Below are 24,916 nucleotides of genomic sequence, written 5' to 3'. Positions count from 1 at the left end.
AAAGGAATGTACTCCTCCCCCTCCCCCACAGCAATTTAATTATTTGTTTATTTATTTTTGGCTGCACTAGATCTTTGTTGCTATGCACAAGCTTTCTCTAGTTTCAGCAAACGGGGGCTACTCTTCGAGGTTAACCAACTTCTCATTGTGCTAGATTTTCTTGTTGTGGAGCATAGGTTCTAGGCTCAAAGGCTCAGTACTCGTGGCACATGGGCTTATTTGCTTGAGACATGTGGAATCTTACCGGACCAGTGATCAAACCTGTGACCCCCATATTGGCAGGTGGACTCAACCACCGGACTCCCAGGGAAGTCCTGCCCCAAGTACATCTTTTGCTTGCCTCTCTCCCTTCTTTCTAATCCCTGAGCAAATTGTTAGCTAATGTCTGATGCCACCATGCAGAATCAGAAGAAGACTCTTGTCAGGTTAGTTCCCCAGCCAATTTCTCACTCTGTGGATATAATAATGGAGAATACACCAAAATTGCTAGATAGCTCTTTGCCTCCAAACCTGTAATTGTCTCTTATTTATCAAACAGCCTCTCATCTTGGCCGTAAATTGTCTGTTTCTAGAAAGGATGATGCAGTGGAGGAGAGAGCAATGGGTGTTGAATATAGACTTGGGTTTGAATCCAGACACTAATGACTACTGCTAAGTGCCAAATGAGGAAAACCATGCCTTTTTCAGAGGGATTTTCATGAAGAATAAATTTAGTATTATTTGCAAAACTTTTGACTCATGGCTTGGGCTCATAGCGAGCCTTGGTTATCACTCTGAAAGCTTTGGACCCCAAAGCAGCTGACTTGCTACTCAGAGAGTGAAGGAACTTTACCTACTGGGGAATACAGACCTGGAACTTGATCTTGCCTCTGGTTTTCTCCACTTGCTTTTTTTGTTTGTTTGTTAGAGACACGGACTTTGGAGGAATAAGATAGACTAGAATAAAAAAATCAGAGTACTCATCTTCCCCTGCTGATAGCTATTGCGATCATATTGTATGAACCCCACAAATGAAATATATAGTCCAGCCATAATAAAATGTGCTGTAACTGACACTGTCTCATAAAATCCAGAAAGGGTGGTTTCCTTGCTGCTTGTGTTTTTGCTCTGTGTGTGTGTGTGATTGTGTGTGTGTGTGTTAGTCGCTCAGTCGTGTCCAACTCTTTGAGACCCCATGGACTATAGCCTGCCAAACTCCTCTGTCTGTGGAATTCTCTAGGCACGAATACTTCCTGTAGCAAGTTATGAATAAATGTCTGTGGAATAAATGAGTGAATGAATGGGATACCACCACTACCATCACTGGTGTGGATATATTTATACATTTATACAAATATAAATATTTTATATATTTTATAAATTCATATAAAATATAAATAGAATAATGCATAGTTTTTATAGACACGTGCATAACGTTTGCATCCTGCTTGTCCTGATATATATGCTATTTGCAGAACTACTTGGTATCAGTCAAGGTCCCAACAGGAAACAGATGGCCCTCAAATTAGAATAATTCAAGAAGAAGTTAATAAAACGACTGTTTATGAAAGTGTGGTTGGGATGGAGAGGAACCACAAGGGACACTAGTGTCAGAGGAAGAGCTGTTACCAGTCCTAGGCTCTAAGGGACGAGGGCGGGAGGTGCCGCAGGAACCTGAATAAAAGAGCATTTCCTGAGAAGGCTGCCTTGGTAGGAGGCCAGCGGAACAAGTGCCTGGACTGCACGGTCCTTCCTCCCTCTGACCTCCTGCTCATGTTCCCATGGGCTGAGCTCAATGGGAAGCCAGAGGTCCAAGGAACCCATGATGTATTTATGGGAAGGGAAGGGGAGAGAAGGACAGGGCACATGAAAGATATTGGGTTTGCACTATCTCTGAGATCCAAGGAAATTTTTTAAAGAGGAAATTAAAAGTGAAAACTGGTTAACAAATTTTGTGTATTAACGTATATATGTGGAATCTAGAAAAATGGTATAGATGTTCTTATTTGCAACGCAGAAATAGAGACACTGATGTAGAGAACAAAGGTATGGACACCAAGGGGGAAGGAGATGGGTGGGATGAATTGGGAGAATGGGATTGACACATATACACACTACTATGTATAAAACAGATAACTAATGAGAACCTGCTGAATAGCACAGGGAATTCTGTTCAGTCCTCTATGGTGACCTGAAGGGAAGGAAATCCACAAAAGAGGGGGTAAAATGTGTACGTAAGTCTGACTTACTTTGCCAGACAGCAGAAACTGACGCAACATTCTAAAACAGCCATGCTGTTGTTGTTGTTCAGTCGCTCATTTGTGTCTGCCTCTTTGTGACTCTATGGACTGCAGCATACCAGACTCCTCTATCCCTCACTATCTCCTGGAATTTGCTCAAATTTATGCCCTGAAGCAACTATACTCCAATAAAAAAAGTGAAAACCCCTATTAGAATCTTGGATCCTTGAAGTAGTTCCCTGCCAGGAACACCAGCGCCTGCCCCTCTGGTATGCGGCGTCCTCCCTCTCCCCTGAGATGTCGTCCTGGTCACCTACAGGGGCCTGGGTGCCTTCTTCTTTGTTCTCCCTTGAAGTTCTGACGTTCTAATGACTGGTCTCCTTCTCCAGGGTACTGGTCTGCGTCTCCCCCACACCCAGGGAGTGGCAGGCGCACAGTAGGTGCTCAGTCACTGTTGGCTCAATGAATAAGTTTCCCATCCCCCAAATAAAAGAAAATTGCCATTCAGCTGCTATACTTCGTTCCCTCTGTTTTCTAGGTTAAAGCCTAGAACTGCTGCCTTCTCTGTAAGCACATCTCTTCTCCCTTAGAGGGGCAGGCAAGTGAAAACAGAGAGAAGGAGGAGAGGGCACTGGCAGAGCCGAGCATCTGGAGGTCAGTGGTGCCCAGAGTATGGGGTCAGCAGAAATCTGGGTGGAAGGGGGCGCTCAGACCTGCAGCCACGTTGGGAGAAAGGAAACTCCATTATGTAATTCCTGGTAAAGGAACTTGGGGCGTTGGTTACGTTAACACTTGAATTCACAGTAAACCCCCTTCTCTTTCTAGAAGCTCTGCCGAAACAAAGGGCATGAATTGTAATATGAAAGTCAGAGGCGTGGACAGGAGGCTGGGAGGCTCAGCTGCCAGGCATCTCTTCCCCAACTCTTTGCTGTTGCCCAGTTCGCTTTTGATCCGTGGTGTGTAAGGGTGTTTGTATGTGTGTTTGCTTGTGCACATACATGCATGTGTTTGTGCATATGTATTTGCAAATAGGTACACACACGTGTGTGTTTGTGTATGTGTGTTTATGTGTATATATGTGTGCTTGTGTATGTGTTTGCATATGTGCCTGTGTTTATATATGTATATGTTTGTGTGTGTCTGTGTTTGTGTATATGTGTGCATGTGTGTATGTGTATTTGTGTGCATTTGTATGTGTATGTGTTTGCATATGTGTGTATATATATGTTTGTCTATGCGTGTATGTTTGTGTATGTGTGTCTATGTCTTTGTATGTATGTGTGTCTATATATGTGTGTATCTGTTTTTGAGTGTATACTTGTCTTTATGTATATGTGTTTATGTGTATATCTGTGTTTGTGTGTGTGATTATGTATGTATATATAATCTGTGTCTATAAGTGTGTGTTTGAATGTTTGTATGTGCTTGTGTGAATGTGTTTATGTGTGCACATGTGTATATGTTACTGGACACTTATGATCTAGGAGTGATTCTGTCCCACTCCATCTAGGATTCAGAATTGAGTAGAGAAGCATTTCTAAGTAGAAAGAGAATGAAAATGAAGGCAAATAACTCTTGGCAGCACTTTTCATGACAGCCTGCCCCTCTCCCATCACACCTGTTCCTCTCTTGCTGAATTTTCCCCGTGCCCTCCAGGAGGACTTGAATCATGTGGTGAGTTTAGCTAGCAGACCATAAATATTTCCTGAGCAATCACTGTGTGCAAGGTGACAGAGTTCTCTTCTCTGTGTTGGTTTTGTATGTACACGGAACTACCTGGGTTCTGTTTAAGCAAAAAGATAAATACTGACCTTTATAATTATCTCTTTCCAAATAACAAGAATGTTGAACCTTCTGTTATTGGAAAGAGTTCGGGATGCTTTCCCTCCTCCCTCTCTCATTTGATCTGGAAACATGGCCTGCTATGACGTTGTGAAGAGCATCTCTTGCTATGAGGTTGTGAAGAGCATCTCCTTCTTTAGGAGGAAATAAAGCCCAGAGAAGGATGAACATCTGGGACTTGAAGGTGGCTCTTTAGACTCTCCTTTTCCATCAGATATCACTGCCTTTCTAAAGTGATGTTAACAAGGATTCATGGACATTGAAAAATTCTCTTGGTGGGGGTGGGATGAATTGGGAGATTGGGAATGATGTATATGCACTGTCATGTGTAAAACAGATAGCTAGTAGGAAGCTGCTGTATAACTCAGAGAGCTCAGCTCAGTGATCTGTGATGACCTGGAGGGGTGGGATGGGGGTCGCTGGGAGGGAAGTCCAAGGCGGGGGATATATGTATATGTATAGCTGATTCAGTTTGTTATATAACAAAAACTAACACAACATTGTAAAGCAACTATACCCAAATTAATGAAAAAATCCTTTTGTGGGTAACACAGTCTGAGAGATGAGAGCTGTATATTGAGCCAGGGAAATTGTTAATCCTCTCTAGTAAAACTAGTCAGGGTTATTTGAGCATAAGCCTTCTGTGAGGGACATTCCTGAAAATCAGTGAGTTCCATGGCACTTCTGTCATTAGAAGAGCTGCCATAATCACAATAAAATGCTATTGCTTTAAAAGTTGCTTTAAGAAATGTGCCTATTCAGGACAGGGTTGCACAACTGGTGGCTAGCTTCCCTCCCTCCACCCTACCCATTCTTAGGTGGCATTAAGCAATCTCAGTTTAGCAATTTTTCCCCCAGGTTGAATTGAGACTATATTTTAAGTTCATTTTGGCTATTTATAAATAGTACTTTGTGGCAAGTCAAGCTTCAAGAAAAGAGGTTGAGTTTCCAACCTTGAGTCTAAACTTCCTTACTGCAGCTTCAGCTGGGACTAGAAAAATTTAGGTTTACAAAAACAAAATCCACCTTCAAATTTCCACTTATTCTTGAAGGTTCTACAGGAAGCCAAAAGAATTCTTGGGTGTCACCACTGAGGGGTGTAATTTCTTGGAGACATAATTCCTGCTTCCACAAATGGAAGCTTAGAATAAGTCCTGGAAGTGAGACTGGTCAGGAAATGAGAACCAGTGCCTAGAAGTCATCTCCAGGTTCTTACAGAAGCTCCATGAGTGTGTACATGCCGATGTACCCTGGGTTTCTGGCCAAATCTCTTCTCCTTTCCTGCTTTTCAATTCTTGAGGAAAGACCACCTGTTTTCTGATCCGTCTACCTAAATTCTGAGGGATGAGAAGAGCTCAGAGCAAAATGGGCAGTGTTTCTTTCATGGCCAGTCAGCAGAGGGAATGGCCTTGCTTTTTTTTTTACGGTTGTGTGACTGTGGTGTTTAAATTCTTCATGTGGAAAATGAGGGTGTGAAATAATAAGAAATAAACATTTATGTATATCCATCTCTGCTCCTGGTTCCTGGCACAAATCTCCTAAAACCCTTGTAAGTAGAGGTTGCAGGGAGAATCCGAGTTGATCTTTGACCTGGATTCTTGACACAGAGCTCTTAAACCCTTGTAATTCCCTAAGTGATAAGAGCATCTGACAGAGTTCCTAAATCCTTTAGAATTTCCTGGGTGATAGGAGTGTCTTTTGTTCTAATGAGGTGTCTCTGAGTGGGTTCCTGGATGGGGTCAGGTCACCAGAAAGACCAAGGCGTGATCAGAAGCTTCAAACTTTCAGCCCCACACCCCATTCTTCAGAGGGGGAGAGGGGTGGGAAATGGAGTTAATAATCATGCCTACATGAGGAAGCCTCCGTAAACATGCCAAAGTTGTGGATTTCGGAAACCTTTTGGGTCAGCCAACACATCTACACACAATAACCATGGGAACAGAAACGCCTATGGGATCCTTCCAGATTCACTCTATGTACATCTTTGTCTGGTCTGTATTATCCTGTAATATATTTTTGGTAACAAATCAGCAAGAATAAGTGGACTGTCTTACTGGGTTATGGGAGATATTCTGGCAAATGAGTGACCCCAAGAAGGGGACTGTGGGAACCTCTGATTTGTAGTCAAGTTGGACAGAAGTTATAGGAAAGCTTGGGACCTGCTGCTTGCCGTTGGTGACAAAGTGGGAGGCAGTCTTGTGGGGCTAAGCCTTTAACTTGCAGGGTCAGTGCCAACCCTGGTTCATATTAGAACTAAATTTAATTGTGGATGCCCAACTGGTATTGGAGAATTGTTCAGTGTGGGAAAAAATAGAGTGTCAGAAGTGCTGCGTGAATAGAGGAAAGCAGTGCATTTTTGTGAAGACAGGGATACCTGCTTTGCCCACCATACACAATTACTGACAGAGTCAAGTGAAACCACACAGACAGCACTTTATAAATGGAGACATACTGGAGAGAGAAAGCTGCTGCTGCTGCTGCTGCTGCGTCGCTTCAGTCACGTCTGACTCTGTGCGATCCCATAGATGGAAGCCCACCAGGCTCCCCCATCCCTGGGATTCTCCAGGCAAGAACACTGGAAACAGAAAGAAGTGTTACTAATTCTGTGAACCGATATGGAGACTGAATAAAAAACTGGTGTCCCCATTTCCAACGAAAACTCTGATGTTCTTGTTCACCATGTGTGGGTGAAAGCCTTTTGACACAGTCTCTCTCAAACTTGCATTGTCTTCCAGGGACATCTGAAGTGTGCCCTGCAGGGCTTGAAGCCACATTATACTTGTGAATGGCTTCTTGGAGCATCGATTTTATGCCAATGAAGATTGGAGGGAAACATTCTTTTCTCTTTCAAGGTCATAATTCACTTAATTCGACTCCCAGGAACTAAAAAGAGTTAGCAATCATTTGTAAAGTGATATTTGCTATGCCTTTTTAAAAAAAGTATAGATGATTTACAATGTTGTACTAGTTTCATGTATAGGACAAAATGATTCAGTTATACACACACACACACACACACACACACACATATATTCCTATTCCTTTTCAGATTCTGGATTATTATAAGATAAGATATTGAGTATAATTCTCTGTGGCTACACAGTAGGTCCTTGTTGTTTATCTATTTTATATATAATAGTGTGTATATGTTAATCCCAAACAACCTGATTTATTCCCTCTCCTTTTATCTTTGGTAACCATAAGTTTGTTTTCTATGTCTGTGAATCTGTTTTGATTAGAAATAATCTTCCTTAAGCAAGCATTATTCATTCATTCATTTAACCCCTGTTTATAGAGTGCCAATGGAAGTAGTATGGATGTGAGAGTTGGACTGTGAAGAAGGCTGAGCGCCGAAGAATTGATGCTTTTGAACTGTGGTGTTGGAGAAGACTCTTGAGAGTCCCTTGGACTGCAAGGAGATCCAACCAGTCCATTCTGAAGGAGATCAGCCCTGGGATTTCTTTGGAAGGAATGATGCTAAAGCTGAAGCTCCGGTACTTTGGCCACCTCATGGGAAGAGTTGACTCATTGGAAAAGACTCTGATGCTGGGAGGGATTGGGGGCGGGAGGAGAAGGGGACGACCGAGGATGAGATGGCTGGATGCCATCACGGAGTCGATGGATGTGAGTCTGAGTGAACTCCGGGAGATGGTGTTGGACAGGGAGGCCTGGCGTGCTGCGATTCATGGGGTCACAAAGAGTCGGACACGACTGAGCGACTGAACTGAACTGAACTGAATGGAAGTAGAATTAAATATAAAAGTAGCCAAAGAGTCCTGATTCTCTCTCATCATTTATTCAAGAACTGTAACACAAATCTATATGTGAGATATGTAATAATCCTCAGTTGACCAGGATCTGTCTGTTCAGGCCGCTTAACAAACTGCCATAGACTTGTTGCAGGAAGGGGGACCCCTTCCAGGGCCTGAAACTGGGCTCTTGTCTAACACTCGGAAATGAATTGTCCGAGGAGACACATGTGTTGGCAAAGCAAGAGATTTTATTGGGAAAGGGCCCCTGGGTGGAGAGCAGTAGGGTAAGGAAACCCAGGAGAACTGCCACGTGGCTCACAGTCTCGGGTTTTATGGTGAAGGCATTAGTTTCTGGGTTGTCTTTGGCCAATCATTCAAATTCAGAGTCTTTCCTGGTGGCGCACATATCGCTCAGCCAAGATGGATGCTAGCGAGAGGGATTGTGGGAAGTGGAAGTGTCTCCTTTTGACCTTTCCCGAACTCTTCCGGTTGGTGATGGCTTATTAGTTCTGTATTCCTTACCAGGATCTCCTGTCATAAAACAACTCATGCAGATGGTTACTAAAGGGTCTGGCCAGGGTGGGCGGCTTTAGTCAGCGTGCTTCCCTTAACAGACTGAGTGGCTTAAACAACAGCCATTTATTTCTCACAGTTCTAGAGGCTGGGAAATACAAGACCAAGGTGCTAAATGATTCCGTGTCTGGTGACAGCCCATTTCCTGGTTCATTGATGACTATCTTCTCGCTGTGTCCTCACAAGCAGGAAAGGGCTGGAGAGTTCTCTGGGGTCTCTTTTTATAAGAGCACTAATCCCATTCATGAAAGTTCCACTCTCATGACCTAATTACTCCCCCAAGGCTCCACCTCTTATACAATCACATTGGGAATTAGGATTTCAATTTATAAACTGGGGCAGAGAGGGACAAAAACATTCCATCCATAGCAATCTGTAGAGGCAACTAATCTTACCCATTTCATTCCTCACTAGTTGACAGTTATTTTAATTCAAATATTTTTACAATCATTATGTAATTTGAAAGTTTGGACCAGCATGTTGAATTGCAGTTAAGATCGTGTCAAAGTTTCCCATGCTGCTGGTTCTGAAATTTCCACCATGTGATAAATGTTTTGTTCTGTGGCATCCTTGGTGTGGGGCTCTCTAAACCTTGAAACAGACAATGGTATGTCTTTGAAATGATCTTCCCTAGCTAAGAAGAACAATCATCCATTCCTTTATAAAACTGTACTATATCCTTCTTTACCCAAAGTTCGCTTCCATTAGTCCTTTCACTTAGGATAACTATTCAATTATTCAATGTTCTTTCCACTTACCATTAAATTTTTAAAAAATAACACCAGTAAGGAGCAAACATGAAAAGAAGACAGCCTGGTATTGCTGAGAGCACTGGGGCCCAGACCCAGGCAAATTGCATGAATCTTGCCCTACCCGGAAGCACACAGCTTTAGTTAGTCTTCAACTCTCCTTCTGCATAATAGTGACACAAATATCAACTTTGCACTTTCCCTGACAGTGTTTTTCAGTATTATCTACAGAGTACCTTTTGTGTCAGGGACCCTCCCTGCAAACTTCTTTGACATTCCATGTTCATCCTAAACATTTAGGTCTGTTCTACATACTCTTTTGAGATGTAATCAGATTTGTTTTAAAGTACAAATTATGTTTTCTCTCCCAAATCTTTGCGTGAGATTGACGCTCCAGAGAGAGGCTTTGCATACTTGTAGCATGTTACAGCATACCACTGGGAGGTACCTATACCTTTGTTTGAATGTTTCCTGTTGTCTTATTATTTTTTTAAATGTATTTATTTATTTATGAGTTCACTGGGTCTTTGTTGCTGTGAGTGTGCTTTCTCTACTTGGGGCGAGCAGGGGCTGGTCTTCTTTGTGATTCATAGGCTTCTTTCTCATTGTGGTGGCTTCTCTTGTTGTGGAGCACAGGTTCAGTAGTCGTGGCCCACAGGCTTAATTGCCCCAAGGCATGTGGGATCTTCCCAGACTGGGAATCAAACCTGTGTCTTCTGCATTGGCAGGCACATTGTTAACCGCTAGACCACCAGAGAAGCCCAGAACCTGTACTTTAGAAGTCTGGCTGTTAAGATGATATTCAGGACTGAAAATATTCAGTAGGTATGCATCAGTACCTATTTCTGCTTTATTGACTATGTTAAAGCCTTTGACTGTGTGGATCACAATAAACTGTGGAAAATTCTGAAAGAGATGGGAATACCAGACCACCTGACCTGCCTCTTAGAAACCTGTATGCAGGTCAGGAAGCAACAGTTAGAACTGGACATGGAACAACAGACTGGTTCCAAATAGGAAAAGGAGTACGTCAAGGCTGTATATTGTCACCCTGCTTATTTAACTTCTATGCAGAGTACATCATGAGAAACGCTGGGCTGGAAGAAGCACAGGCTGGAATCAAGATTGCTGGGAGAAATATCAATAACCTCAGATATGCAGATGACACCACCCTTATGGCAGAAAGTGAAGAGGAACCTCATCAAGAACCTCTTGATGAAAGTGAAAGAGGAGAGTGAAAAAGTTGGCTTAAAACTCAACATTCAGGAAACTAAGATCATGGCATCTGGTCCCATCACTTCATGGGAAATAGATGGGGAAACAGTGGAAACAGTGTCAGACTTTATTTTGGGGGCTCCAAAATCACTGCAGATGGTGATTGCAGCCATGAAATTAAAAGACACTTACTCCTTGGAAGGAAAGTTATGACCAACCCAGATAGCGTGTTCAAAAGCAAAGACATTACTTTGCCAACAAAGGTCTCTCTAGTCAAGGCTATGGTTTTTCCAGTGGTCATGTATGGATGTGAGAGTTGGACTGTGAAGAAAGCTGAGCACCGAAGAATTGATGCGTTTGAACTGTGGTGTTGGAGAAGACTCTTGAGAGTCCCTTGGACTGCAAGGAGATCCAACCAGTCCATTCTAAAGGAGATCAGTCCTGGGTGTTCATTGGAAGGACTGATGCTGAAGCTGAAACTCTGGTACTTTGGCCACCTCATGGGAAGAGATGACTCACTGGAAAAGACTCTGATGCTGGGAGGGATTGGGGGCAGGAGGAGAAGGGGACGACAGAGGATGAGATGGCTGGATGGCATCACCGACTCGATGGACATGAGATTGAGTGAACTCTGGAAGTTAGTGATGGACAGGGAGGCCTGGCGTGCTGTGATTCATGGGGTCACAAGGAATCGGACACGACTGAGCGACTGAACTGAACTGAACTGAACTGATGCATCAGTAAGAACAATGTTGCCTATTAAAAATGCTGGAGAGGTGGAGAAAAGGGAACCCTGCTATACTGCTGGTGGGAACGTAAGTTGGTAAAGCCATTATGGAAAACAGTATGGAGGTTCCTCAGAAAACCAAAAATAGAATTACTGTATGATACAGCAATCCTACTCCTGGGTATATACCTGGACAAAACTATAATTTAAAAAGATACCTGGATCCCTATATTCATAGCAGCACTATTCACGGTAGCCAATACATGAAACAACCTAAATGTCCACCAAGGGATGATTGGATAAAAAAGATGTGGTACATATATACAACAGCACACTGCTGCTGCTGCTGCTGCTAAGTCGCGTCAGTTGTGTCTGACTCTGTGCGACCCCATAGACGGCAGCCCAACAGGCTCCTCTGTCCCTGGGATTCTCCAGGCAAGAACACTAGAGTGGGTTGTATTTCCTTCTCCAATGCACGAAAGTGAAAAGTGAAAGTGAAGTCCCTCAGTCATGTCTGACTCTTAGCGACCCCATGAACTGTAGCCTACCAGGCTCCTCCGTCCATGGGATTCTCCAGGCAAGAGTACTGGAGTGGGGTGTCATTGCCTTCTCCGACAATGGCATACTACTCAGCCATAGAAAGGGAACAAAATAATGCCATTTGGAGCAAATGGATGCAACTAGAGATTATTATACTAAGTGAAGTAAGTCACAAAGAAAAAGACATCTAGGTTGCTTCCATGTTCTAGCTATTGTAAATAGTGCTGCAATACAGATGAAAGGATAAAGAAGTTGTGGTATATATACACAATGGAATATTACTTAGCCATATAAAGGAATGAATTTTAGTCAGTTCCAATGAGGTGGATGAACCTAGAACCTCTTATACAGAGTGAAGTAAGTCATAAAGAGAAAGATAAATATCATATTCTAATGCATATATACAGAATCTAGAAAAATGGTACTGAAGAACTTATTTGCAGGGAAGCAGTGGAGAAACAGACATAGAGAACAGACTTATGGACATGGGGAGGGGGGGAGAGGGTGAGACGTATGGAGAGAATAACATGGAAACTTACATTACCGTATGTAAAATAGATAGCCAACAGGAATTTGCTGTATGGCTCAGGAAAATCAAACAGGGGCTCTGTATCAACCTGGAGGGGTGGGATGGGGAAGGATATGGGAGGGAGGTTCAAAAGGGAGAGGATATATGTATACCTATGGCTGATTCATGTTGAGGTTTGATAGAAAACGACAAAATTCTGTAAAGCAACTATCCTTCAATTAAAAATAAATTAATTAAAAAAACAATAAAAAAGAAAGACAAATACCATACGATATCATTTATATGTGGAAATGTAAAATATGACACAATTGAACTTATCTATGAAACAGAAACAGACTCACAGATATAGAGGACAGATTTGTGGTTGCCAAGGGGGAAGCAGAGGTGTGGGGGCTGGAATGGGAGTTTGGGATTAGCAGATGCAAACTGGTTTACAAGAATGGAAAAACAGTAAGATCCTACTGTATAGCACAGGGAACTATATTCAATAGCCTGATAAACCATAATGGAAAAAATATTTAAAAAAGAATCTCTATATGTGAAAACCTGTCACTTTGCTGTACAGCAGAGACTGGGCTACACTGTAAATCAACTATACTTCAATAAAAAAATAAAAAAGAAGTAAAAGAAACATTGGTTTTTAAAATATAAAAACACCTTTGTTTTGACCTATAAATAGCTGCCCCCAGGTCCTTGAGTGCCATCCATTCCCCACATCACTCCTCTCAGGAGGTATTTTTAGTCCTGTGGCTTTGGAGAATTGTCTGCTTGGAGTCTATATTTTGTAGCAAGTATCCCTTCCTCCCCGACTTCTGGACACAGCTTTCTTTCTCTTGGGGAGCTGTGCCTTCCCCATTCTCTAAGGTTCTGAGGAGGCTTCCAACCACAGTACCTCCTCCCATCCATGGCCCATGGGGTGGGTGACAGGCATATGCATGTAATCCAAGACAGAGCCACCAGAGGCTTCCCCTAGAACTCTACACAGTCACCTTGGTATCCATAAGGGGATGGGTTCCAATACCCTTCTGTCCTCCACAGATGCTCAAGTCCCTTACCTAAAAAGGTTTCTGAAATTTGATCAAAGGTTGGTTGAATCCACTGACACGGAGGGCTGACTACATTATGAGTGCAGGGACTGAGACACTCTTTGTCCCCCTTTGAAACATGAGCTGAAAGGCTCTGGCCCTAGATCATCTGGTGGCCTTGACTGTGCAAAGAAGGAGAAGCCTGGGAAGCAACACAAAGATAGAAATGGACCGATGGAGAGATTGAGAGAAAGAGAGGACCCTGATGATATCTGACTACCAGACCAAATTTCTATCCTTTATAATAGCAGTTCTCAGGCTTGGGTGTGTGTCAGCATCAGGGGGAGCACTAATAAGTGATCCAGAGCCCAGCCATGGTGAAGTGGGAAAGGGCTGGCTGCTTTGTATTTGTTCCACATCCTCCAGGTGGTTTGGATACACATCAAAAGTTGAGAACTACAACTTGACAAACATGTGACCCAATATACCTCCTCTTTTGCAGCAGCGACTTAGGTTTCTGACATGCAGACACTAAGAAGCACCAAGGACTCTATGGGATCATGCAAACAGGAAACAAAGCAAATCCCTGGTCAAGGCCCCAGTGTCCCTGATCTGGGGTAGCTGAGTGAATTGCAGGTTTTGTTCATGAGGAATATTCTCCATGGACCCAGTGCTGATGGGAGGGAAATGTTGAAGTGATTAAGACAGGAATGACACCTCCCATCTTCCTGGGCTTCCCTACATCTACAGTTATCTAAAGGGAATTCCCTGAGTTGGCAGAGCTTTCCTTTATGTGGGCTTCTATCCCAGCTCCATGTGACAGCAACAGCCCAACCCTTACACCACAGTCATCTTAGGATTTGGGACCAGGATAGAATAGAAGCCATATTCTTGGAAGTGCATTGAAAATCTCTCATTAGCCCAGATTGGGTCACAAGACCACTCTGCACCAATAACAGGGAAATACAGTGGCCTGCTGGGCCCAGCCCAGAGTCACATGGCCACCTCTGGCGTGGTGGGGAGGGACATATGTGTGGGGGAGAATTGAATTGGCTTCATAAGAACAACAATTCATTACTTAAAGGATGACTTTAAAGAGGAAATCAGGACACACTTACTAGAAAATGTGAGTGAATTCCAGGCAGCAAAATCGACAGATGTCTACTACAGTTGGACTGTTGTCATTTTATTCTAGCTTTGCTGGGAAAAAGCCAGTAAGAACAAATTCAGCAAATCACAGACTTGCACTGAAGAGAAGAAACTCAAGAATCTAGGAGCTCAGCCTTTTTTCTCTAAATAGAACATAGTTTATGCTATTAAAGACAGATGCTTATTTCTTCTATGCTGAGAGCTCTCTGGCCAGGCAGATTCCAAATATCCTTCCATCTGCAGATCCTTCCAGGGCTTTGCAATTTTTACTAGTTAATGACAAGACTGGGGGAGGGGAAACTGAAAATGAAGTAATAAATGCATTTGGAAGAATGTTAAAGGCTTAGTTATTTCACACTTCTGGAATTCAGAGCAATGAAAAAGTAAACAGTCTTACTGGCTCAAAGGGGAATCCTTCCATCCATGAAACAAATTTATTTTGATTATTTTGGCTTCTCAAGAGATGTTTCCTGTGGCTGTATTATAAAAAATTCTTCATGTTTTTATTCTATACTGTTCTACTGGGCCTTGTGAAACGAGAAATTATTCGCTGCATTTACTTGCTGTGTAATGGGGCTTCACTATCATTTGCATATCTTTCGTATACTATTAATTCAGATCTTTTTTAGAATTGTAATTGTGGAAGCAATTTTCATTACAATTTCTTGTAACATATAAATTTGAGATAATTGGACTGGAAAGCTTGTTTGTCCAAATTGCCTGCATCAGTACTATTTCATGGGTTTTGAAAGTATGAAGAAATTTTGAAACTGGTCCCTGATGATAAACATTTGAAGATGATTTTTGATCTCTGAAAACAACATTTGTACCCAATGTAGGTGAAACCAATTCCTTTCTGAGTTGATACTGATGATGATTTAATGAAACTAATCCTTATGAACTGAAAAGAATATTTTTTTATCTTACCACCCAAGCTTGAGAGTATGATGAATTCTCAGATGAGATATGACCTAGGAGCTACAAACTTAGAACAAATTGGGGATTTGATAGATCCTATGATAGATGGGGGCTTCCCTGGTGGCTCAGATGGTAAAGCATCTGTCTACAATGCGGGAGACCCAGGTTCATTCCCTGGGTTGGGAAGATCCCCTGATAGATGGGCTTCCGTCGTGGCTCAGACAGTAAAGAATCTGCCTGCAGTGCAGGAGACATGGGTTTGATCCCTGGGTTGGGAAGATCCCCTAGAGAAGGAAATGGCAACCCTCTGTAGTATTGTTGTCTGGAAAATCCCATGGACAAAGGAGCCTGGTGGGCTAGAGACCATGGGGTCTCAAAGAGTCAGATACAACTGAGCAACACAGCAGCAGCAGCAGCCTATAGTAGATAATATCAGTTTTGAAATTCCATTGTTCCCATCTGGTTTGAGAGAGGTTATCATTTATGGAAGCCTCTTGATGAAAGTGAAAGAAGAGAGTGAAAAATTTGACTTAAAGCTCAACATTCAGAAAAGTAAGATCATGGCATCTGGTCCCATCACTTCATGGGAAATAGATGGGGAAACAGTGGAAACAGTGTCAGACTTTATTTTGGGGGCTCCAAAATCACTGCAGATGGTGAATGCAGCCATGAAACTAAAAGACGCTTACTCCTTGGAAGGAAAGTTATGACCAACCTGGATAGCATATTCAAAAGCAGAGACATTACTTTGTCAACAAAGGTCTGTCTAGTCAAGGCTATGGTTTTTCCAGTGGTCATGTATGGATGTGAGAGTTGGATTGTGAAGAAAGCTGAGCGCAAAAGAATTGATACTTTTGAACTGTGGTGTTGGAGAAGACCCTTGGACTGCAAGGATATCCAACCAGTCCGTCCTAAAGGAGATCGATCAGTCCTGAGTGTTCATTGGAAGGACTGATGCTGAAGCTGAAACTCCAATACTTTGGCCACCTCATGCGAAGAGTTAACTCATTGGAAAAGACTCTGATGCTGGGAGGGATTGGGGGCAGGAGGAGAAGGGGACGACAGAGGAGGAGATGGTTGGATGGCCATCACCGACTTGATGCACATGAGTTTAGGTGAACTCTGGGAGTTGGTGATGGACAGGGAGGCCTGGTGTGCTGCGATTCATGGGATCACAAAGAGTCAGACACGACTGAGCGACTGAACTGACTGACTGACACCCGTAAGCTTTATTAAGGTCCAGAACATCTTCTACTGGGCTAAATTTTTAGGAGAAACAAAGTGTATGAAGAAAGTTTGTCAGCCTAGGGAGGAAGTGACAAGGGAACTACCTACAATATAATTCGAGAGACTGGAGAATGAATCTTTCCTAGAGATTAAGATCCCATAGATTTAGCACATTACAGGCACTCAACAGATATTTATTCAAGGAAGGAAAAAAATAAAGGAATCAGACAAAATTAGAAAAGCCCCATGGAGATGTTCCTTTTAATTTACCTCCACTTCTAGCTGGACCAACTTTGATGAGTGCTACATACGGGAGTCACAATTGTCATTAAAGCATGTCATACCAGAGCTCAGAGAAGAATGTGTCTGCTCACTTTCCCAGAGATAAACATAACTGAGCTGGAATAGAATTTTCTAAGGTACATGAAATCAGCTTTTTGAATTGTGAAAAATAAAACATAGTTCTTTTTGTTGCACCATACTGGCTGACTTTCCATCTAATGAAGAAACTTGCCACTACTGTGTTTAATTAACTGATGTCCCCTAATGGATCAGTCACAGATGATGCCTGAGTTGCTTCCATGTGAATGGCACCCTGGAGTCTGTAACCCAGCACCCCCATAGTTATTCTACTCAACATCTGTGGTTGAGTTTGTTCCTTATCCAGGGCCTCAGTTCATAAGAGCATGGTCTAGTTTTTTTCAGATCTTGATCTCACTAGTCAATTTGCAAAAAGCTATTGCTGTCAATTAATGCAGTTTTTCTTTTCTCCCTGTTTTTTTTTTTTTTTTCTGGTTTGTGGGACTGGAATTCAGGAAGAAGAGGGATCCCCAAGAGAACCACAGTGCCTCGGGGTGGAACCGAAGATGGCAGCAGGTAGAGTCCACTCACGGCAACGCCTCCTTTCCTGGGCTGCTGTTGTTGACAGCAGGGCTCGAAGAATCCAAAAGTTTGCAGATCACAAAAGAAAATTTGTGTGTTCCCATTGATTGGAAACATGACTAGGAATGTCACTTGTGATGTATGCCAGGCACGACATCTGGACAGTCTGGTCATGGTGCAAAAAATAGCTTCTTCTCTTTTTTTATTTTTCCTTTCTTCTAATGATTTCAGTGCTTGCTGAACAAATACTTGCAATGAAGTAGATGATGATAATGATGAAGAAATTTCAAATTTAGTCATACTAAAATAAGTAGTGCATTTTTTTTCTGAACTATTTATGATTACCTTGGAAAATGCTAGCTAGATGCAGTTGCTTTTTAAAAAAATGTGTATAGTTAAATAAGCAGCTTTGCTAAAGATATTTACCCCATCATAGGACTTCATATGAGATAAAATGCAAAGGAGCAAATGAGCCTATACTTTAGTTTCTTCCTATGATTGGTAATGATAATGAGATGTAATAGTCATAAAAATAAACAGTTGAATGGACCTCATAATAATGAGAGCTAAATCTTAATACTCTCTGCTTCTAGTTTCCAATGACTATGAGGAGGGGTTAGAAGAGGGCTCCAGATATGTTTGCCACTGGCAGAGGCTCATGTTCTTGTAAGTTAATGAAAATCAGGGAGAATAATTAAGAAAATTAAAATGGTAATGAGAAGAATATGCAAGGTGGGTGGGTGTGTGGGGTAGAGGGGAACTGGCACCCTGTTCAGATTTCCACGGAGGAGAGAGAATTGGCGATTAACCAGCTCTGGCATCTCCCTCTATGCCCCTCCCAAGTGTCTGCCCCATCAGAAACAGACACTGTTTTAGGTTCATGTTTCTTCTGACTTGCGCCCCTTGCAGATTCTTGCATGACTGGTTCCTTTTCTTCAGGTAGCTCTCAACTGAAACATCCAGTCCCAGAGGCTACTTTGTTGTTCCTCGAGATCACTCTTCATCTCACTGTCTGCTTTTATTGGGTTGGCCCAAAAGTTTAATTGGGTTTTGCTACAAGATCTTATGGGAAAAAAACAAACAAACTTTTGAGCTAACCCAATATTTTTTTTTCCATGATACTTATTACGACCCCAAATCATCTTTCTATGGATTGGTTTCCTTTCTTATTGTTCCCTCAAGATATTGTAGCATAGGAGTTGAGTCTGGAAGGACAGATATGAAAACCTATTTGTGAAAAGAAGTGCATTAGCTGGGGTGTTTATGAAGTGAAAACAAAATACTGTAAATTGACTCCAAAGGGATATCTATTTGAAATTCTGCCCCCCCCCCCTCGTTTTTTGGCTGATGATCTGATCCTTTGGTATCTGTCACCTTATCCTGAGGTCTATGATTTCTATTTGCAGGGGCAACCCAGGGTACAGTGACAGGTTAATTGGGAGTGTGTTTAAATATCACCAGCTTTGCACTCTAATGATTCAGCATCTGTGTATGATTGAAGTTTTTCTTAATAAGTGACCTGCCTGTAATAGATAGAACCCTAATGCCTGCTCAGAATCAGGTAGCATCCTCCCTTGACTTTATGGATACAATAGCTGAATGGATGGAGTAGCCCACTTAAGTCCCTCCTAATGTGATACAGCATGGGTTGCTGTCAGCTGGTGCTCTGTTTCAGCAAGACCAGCACTGGGAAGGTTCATTCGGTGAATGAGGTTTACCTTTGCCTTCAGCCTACCCTTCTGGTGCCCTGCACCTCCTAGTGAGGTTCCTCCTCACTACCTCACCCCCTGATTTCTCTACCTTCAGAAGACTGTGCAGTCAGGCACATAAACCTTAGTCCATGTTAATTCACATCATTGTGTTGCTTCTTCTTCAGCCAATTGCTATTTAAGCCACAGAGCTACCTGTGGAATGAAAAAATGTGGTAGTTGTTAAAGGGATCAGCAAACAGATAAAGAAGAAGGGGCATTTCTGGATACAGTCACAATGCCTGTGGAACCACTTTCTCAAGCTGAGCACTGAATGGCCCTGAGTCATGGAACACTCAGCAAAGATTCCATTAGAGAGTGTTTCTTCAGAGCAGGAATTGTGTCTCTTCACAAGTGAGTGCTCCAACACTAAGTTGTGTCTGGCTTTCTGTGACCCTTAGGACAATAGCCAGACAGGCTCCTTTATCCTTGGGATTATCCTGGCAAGGGTACTAGAGTGGGTTGGCATTTCCCCCTCCAGGAGATCTTCCTAACCCACACCTCCTGCATTGGCAGGTGGATTCTTTACCACTGAGCCACCTGCGAAGCACATTTACAAGTGAGGTTAAATCCTTTATTGAAAGACGCCATTTTCAAGACATAACTTCTTTCTGATATAATGTTCAAGGCAAAAATAAAGGATGGAAAGCTGAACTGAAGTGAAATTTATCACCCTGCGTGGGGAAAAGGAAGAATGAGTGATAGACCCATGAGATGGAGGTATCATGGAGAAGAATTTCCATAAACTTAAGAGCCCCTTTGATATGACCATGACATCACTTCTATAATTGAGAAAAAATAAATATGCTTTACTGATAGTGACGAGGAAGAAGGCGTAATTTCTGCGAGGGAGAAATCTACATCAGCAAAATGGCTGACAGTATCACCCAATTCAGTTTGGTTTAGTTCAGTCACTCAGTCGTGTCTGACACTTTGCGACCCCATGAATCACAGCACGCCAGGCCTCCCTGTCCATCACCAACTCCCAGAGTTTACTCAAACTCATGTCCATTGAGTTGGTGATGCCATCCAACTATCTCATCCTCTGTTGTCCCCTTCTCCTCGCTGCCTCAGTCCTTCCCAGCATCAGGGTATTTTCAAATGAGTCATTTCTTCCCATCAGGTGGCCAAAGTAATGGAGTTTCAGCTTCAACATCAGTTCTTCCAATGAATTTTCAGGACTGATTTCCTTCAGGATGGACTGGTTGGATCTCCTTGCAGTCCAAGCGACTCTCAAGAGTTTTCTTCGACACCACAGTTCAAAAGCGTCAATTCTTTGGTACTCAGCTTTCTTTTATAGTCCAACATCCATACATGACTACTGGGAAAATCATAGCTTTAACTAGACAGACCTTTGTTGACAAAGTAATGTCTCTGATTTTTAATATGCTGTCAGGGTTGGTCATAACTTTTCTTCCAAGGAGTTAGCGTCTTTTAACTTCGTGGCCACAGTAACAACCTGCAGTGATTTTGGAGCCCAGGAAAATAAAGTCTGTCACTGTTTCCACTGTTTCCCCATCTATTTGTCATAAAATAATGGGACCAGATGCCATGATCTTAGTTTTCTCAATGTTGAGTTTTAAGCCAGCTTTTTCACTTTCCTATTTCACTCTCATCAAGAGGCTCTTTAGTTCTTCATTTTCTGCCATGAGGGTGGTGTCATATGCATATCTGAGGTTATTGATATTTCTCCCAGCAATCTTGATTCCAGCTTGTGCTTCATCCAGCCCAGTATTTCACATGATGTATTCTGCATATGAATTAAATAAGCAGGGCGACAATATGCAGCCTTAACGTACTCCTTTCCCTATTTGGAACCAGTCTGTTATTCCATGTCCAGTTCTAACTGTTGCTTCCTGACCTGCATACAGATTTCCCAAGAAGCAGAAAAGGTGGTCTGGTATTCCCATCTCTTGAAGAATTTTCCACGGTTTGTTGTGTACCACAGAGTCAAAGGCTTTGGCATAGTCAATAAAGCAGAAATAGATGTTTTTCTGGAACTCTCTCACTGTTTTGATGATCCAATGGATGCTGGAAATTTGATCTCTGGTTCCTCTGCCTTTTCTAAACGCAGCTTGAACATCTGGAAGTTCATGGTTCACATACTGCTGAAGCCTGGATTGGAGAATTTTGAGCATTACTTTGCTAGCATGTGAGATGAGTGTAATTGTGTGGTAGTCTGAGCATTCTTTGGCATTGCCTTTCTTAGGGATTGGAATGAAAACTAACTGGTATTCCCATCTCTTGAAGAATTTTCCACGGTTTGTTGTGTACCACAGAGTCAAAGGCTTTGGCATAGTCAATAAAGCAGAAATAGATGTTTTTCTGGAACTCTCTCACTGTTTTGATGATCCAATGGATGCTGGAAATTTGATCTCTGGTTCCTCTGCCTTTTCTAAATGCAGCTTGAACATCTGGAAGTTCATGGTTCACATACTGCTGAAGCCTGGATTGGAGAATTTTGAGCATTACTTTGCTAGCGTGTGAGATGAGTGCAATTGTGTGGTAGTCTGAGCATTCTTTGGCATTGCCTTTCTTAGGGATTGGAATGAAAACTAACCTTTTCCAGTCCTGTGGCCACTGCTGAGTTTTCCAGATTTGCTGGTATATTGAGTGCAGCACTTTCACAGCATCATCTTTTAGGATTTGAAATAGCTCAACTGGAATTCCATCAGCTCCACCAGCTTTGTTCGTAGTGATGCTTCCTGAGGCCCACTTGACTTGACATTCCAGGATGCTCTCTAGGTGAGTGATCACACCATCGTGATTATCTGGGTCATGAAGGTCTTTTTTGTACAGTTCTTCTGGGTATTCTTGCCACCTCTTTTGAATATTTTCTGCTTCTGTTAGGTCCATACCATTTCAGTCCTTTATTGTGCCCATCTTTACATGAAATGTTCCCTTAGTATCTCTAATTTCCTTGAAGAGCTCTCTAGTCTTTCCCATTCTATTGTTTTCCTCTATTTCTTTGCATTGATCACTGAGGAAGGCTTTCTTATCTCTCCTTGCTATTCTTTGGAACTCTGCATTCAAATAGATATATCTTTCCTTTTCTCTTTTGCTTTTCACGTCTCTTCTTTTCACAGCTATTTGTAAGGCCTCTTCAGACAATCATTTTGCCTTTTTGCACTTCTTTTCTTGGGGATGGTCTTGATCCCTGTCTCCTGTACAATGTCACGAACTTCCATCCATAGTTCTCCAGGCACTCTGTCTATCAGATCTAATCCCTTAAATCTATTTCTCACCTCCACTGTATAATTGTAAGGGATTTGATTTAGGTCATACCTGAATGGTCTAGTGGTTTTCCCTACTTTCTTCAATTTCAGTCTGAATTTGGCAATAAGAAGTTCATGATCTGAGCCATAGGCAGCTCCTGGTCTTGTTTTTGCTGACTGTATAAAGCTTCTCCATCTTTGGCTGCAAAGAATATAATCAATCTGATTTTCGTGTTGGCCATCTGGTGATGTCCATGTGTAGTCTTCTCTTGTGTTGTTGGAAGAGGGTGTTTGCTATGAGCAGTGTGTTCTTTTGGCAAAATTCTATTAACCTTTGCCCTGCTTCATTCTGCACTCCAAGGCCAAATTTGCCTGATACTCCAAGTATTTCTTGACTTCCTACTTTTACATTCAAGTCCCCTATAATGAAAAGAACATCTTTTTTTGGGTGTTAGTTCTAGAAGGTCTTGTAGGTCTTCATAGAAACGTTCAACTTCAGCTTCTTCAGCATTATTGGTTGGGACATAGACTTGGACTACTGTGATACTGAATGGTTTTCCTTGAAGTACTGCATTTCAGACTCTTTTGTTGACTATGATAGCTACTCCATTTCTTCTAAGGGATTCTTGTCCGCAGTAGTAGATATAATGGTCATCTGAGTTAAATTCACCCATTCCAGTCCATTTAGTTCATTGATTCCTAAAATGTTGACATTCACTCTTGCCATCTCCTGTTTGACTGTTTTCAATTTGCCTTGATTCATGGACCTAACATTCCAGTTTCCCATGCATGGGACCTTTCAGTCTTCACTAACTCCACCATAGTTTGGCCCCAGGTAAATAACAGGGAGGGAACACAGCCCCACCCATCAACAGAAAATTGGATTAAAAATTTACTGAGCATGGCCCATCTATCAGAACAAGACCCAGTTTCCCCCTCAGTCAGTCTTTCCCTTCAGGAAGCTTCCATAAGCCTCTTATCCTTCTCCATCAGAGGGCAGACAGACTGAAAACCACAATCACAGAAAACTAACCAATCTGATCACATAGACCACAGCCTTGTCTAACTCAATGATACTATGAGCCATGCCGTGTAGGGCTACCCAAGATGGGTGGGTCGTGGTGGAGAGTCTGACAAAATGTGATCCACTGGAGAAGGGAATGGAAAACCATTTCAGTATTCTTGCCTTGAGAACTCCACGAACAGTATGAAAAGGCAAAAAGGTAGGACACTGTAAAGATGAACTTCCCAGGTCAGTAGGTGCCCAATATGCTACTGGAGATCAGTGGAAAAATAACTCCAGAAAGAATGAAGGGACGGAGCCAATGCAAAACAACACCCAGTTGTGGATGTGACTGGTGATAGAAGCAAAGTCACCCGATTAGCCAGGTTTGAAAAAAATATTTACATAGTGTGAGAGTTGTGTGTTAGATTTTATTTGAGGGCAAAATAGGGACTGCAGCCCGGGAGATAGCATTCCAGACAGCTCTGAGGAAATGCTCAAAGAAGGTGAGGGAAGGAGCTAGGACATATAAGAGTTTTGCAACAAAGGGCAGGTAGGGCAGGTAGTCAGGAACATCAAAAGATTACTGCTTAAGAAACCAGATACATCAAGTTAAGGAATTTAGTGCTTTCTACGTGAGGGAAGATGCGAGAGTCTCCACTCACTGAAATCATTTTTTGATATGCATCTCAGCTATCTGGGGTCAGTATCCTGTGTTATCAGATTCTGAGTTTTCTCAAGGCTTACTGTAGGGAGTGGACACAGACTGATGGCTGCTAGATGGCAGAAGTTCTTTCCTTCCTGAGTTCCTTCAGGGCTCAGCAGCTCGCATTGGAGGGCCACAGTTGCTGATGACTGTGATATCCTTTGTTTACTGATATGGCAGGAGACATTCCATTTCTCACCAGGTTTTGGAAGGTGTTAAGGACCTGCATCATCATGCGGATGGCACCACCCTCATGGCAGAAAGTGAAGAGGAACTAAAGAGCCTCTTGATGAAAGTGAAAGAGGAGAGTTGAAAAAGTTGGCTTAAAGCTCAGCATTCAGAAAACTAAGATCATGGCATCTGGTCCCATCACTTCATGGCAAATAGATGGGGAAACAGTGGAAACAGCGGCAGACTTTATTTTGGGGGGCTCCAAAATCACTGCAGATGGTGATTGCAACCATGAAATTAAAAGATACTTGCTCCTTAGAAGAAAAGTTATGACCAACCTTCACAGCATATTAAAAATCAGAGACATTACTTTTTCAACAAAGGTCTGTCTAGTTAAAGCTATGGTTTTTCCAGTAGTCATGTATGAATGTGATAGTTGGACTATAAAGAAAGCTGAGAGCCAAAGAATTTATGCTTTTGAACTGTGGTGTTGGAGAAGACTCTTGAGAGTCCCTTGGACTGCAAAGATATCCAACCAGTCCATCCTAAAGGAGATCAGTCCTGGGTGTTCATTGGAAGGACTGATGTTGAAGCTGAAACTCCAGTACTTTGGCCACCTGATGCGAAGAGCTGACTCATTTGAAAAGACCCTGATGATGTTAAAGATTGAAGGTGAGAGGAGAAGGGGATGACAGAGGATGAGATGGTTGGATGGCATCACCATCT

General features: G+C 42.4%; 1 protein-coding gene across 1 annotated transcript in view; it reads left to right on the top strand.

Moving 5' to 3' along the window:
* Positions 1–24,916, top strand: part of FAM107B (family with sequence similarity 107 member B) — a 215,265-nt gene that overhangs the window by 63,073 nt on the left and 127,276 nt on the right. Inside the window, exon 2 of the mRNA XM_068987143.1 lies at positions 17,281–17,341. Coding sequence (XP_068843244.1) covers positions 17,281–17,341 — 61 coding nt within the window. The remainder of the gene's footprint in view (positions 1–17,280; positions 17,342–24,916) is intronic.

Source organism: Capricornis sumatraensis, chromosome 15 (genome assembly GCF_032405125.1).
Source record: "Capricornis sumatraensis isolate serow.1 chromosome 15, serow.2, whole genome shotgun sequence".
Classification (NCBI taxonomy): domain Eukaryota; kingdom Metazoa; phylum Chordata; class Mammalia; order Artiodactyla; family Bovidae; genus Capricornis; species Capricornis sumatraensis.
This window is presented reverse-complemented; position numbering and strand designations above follow the sequence as displayed.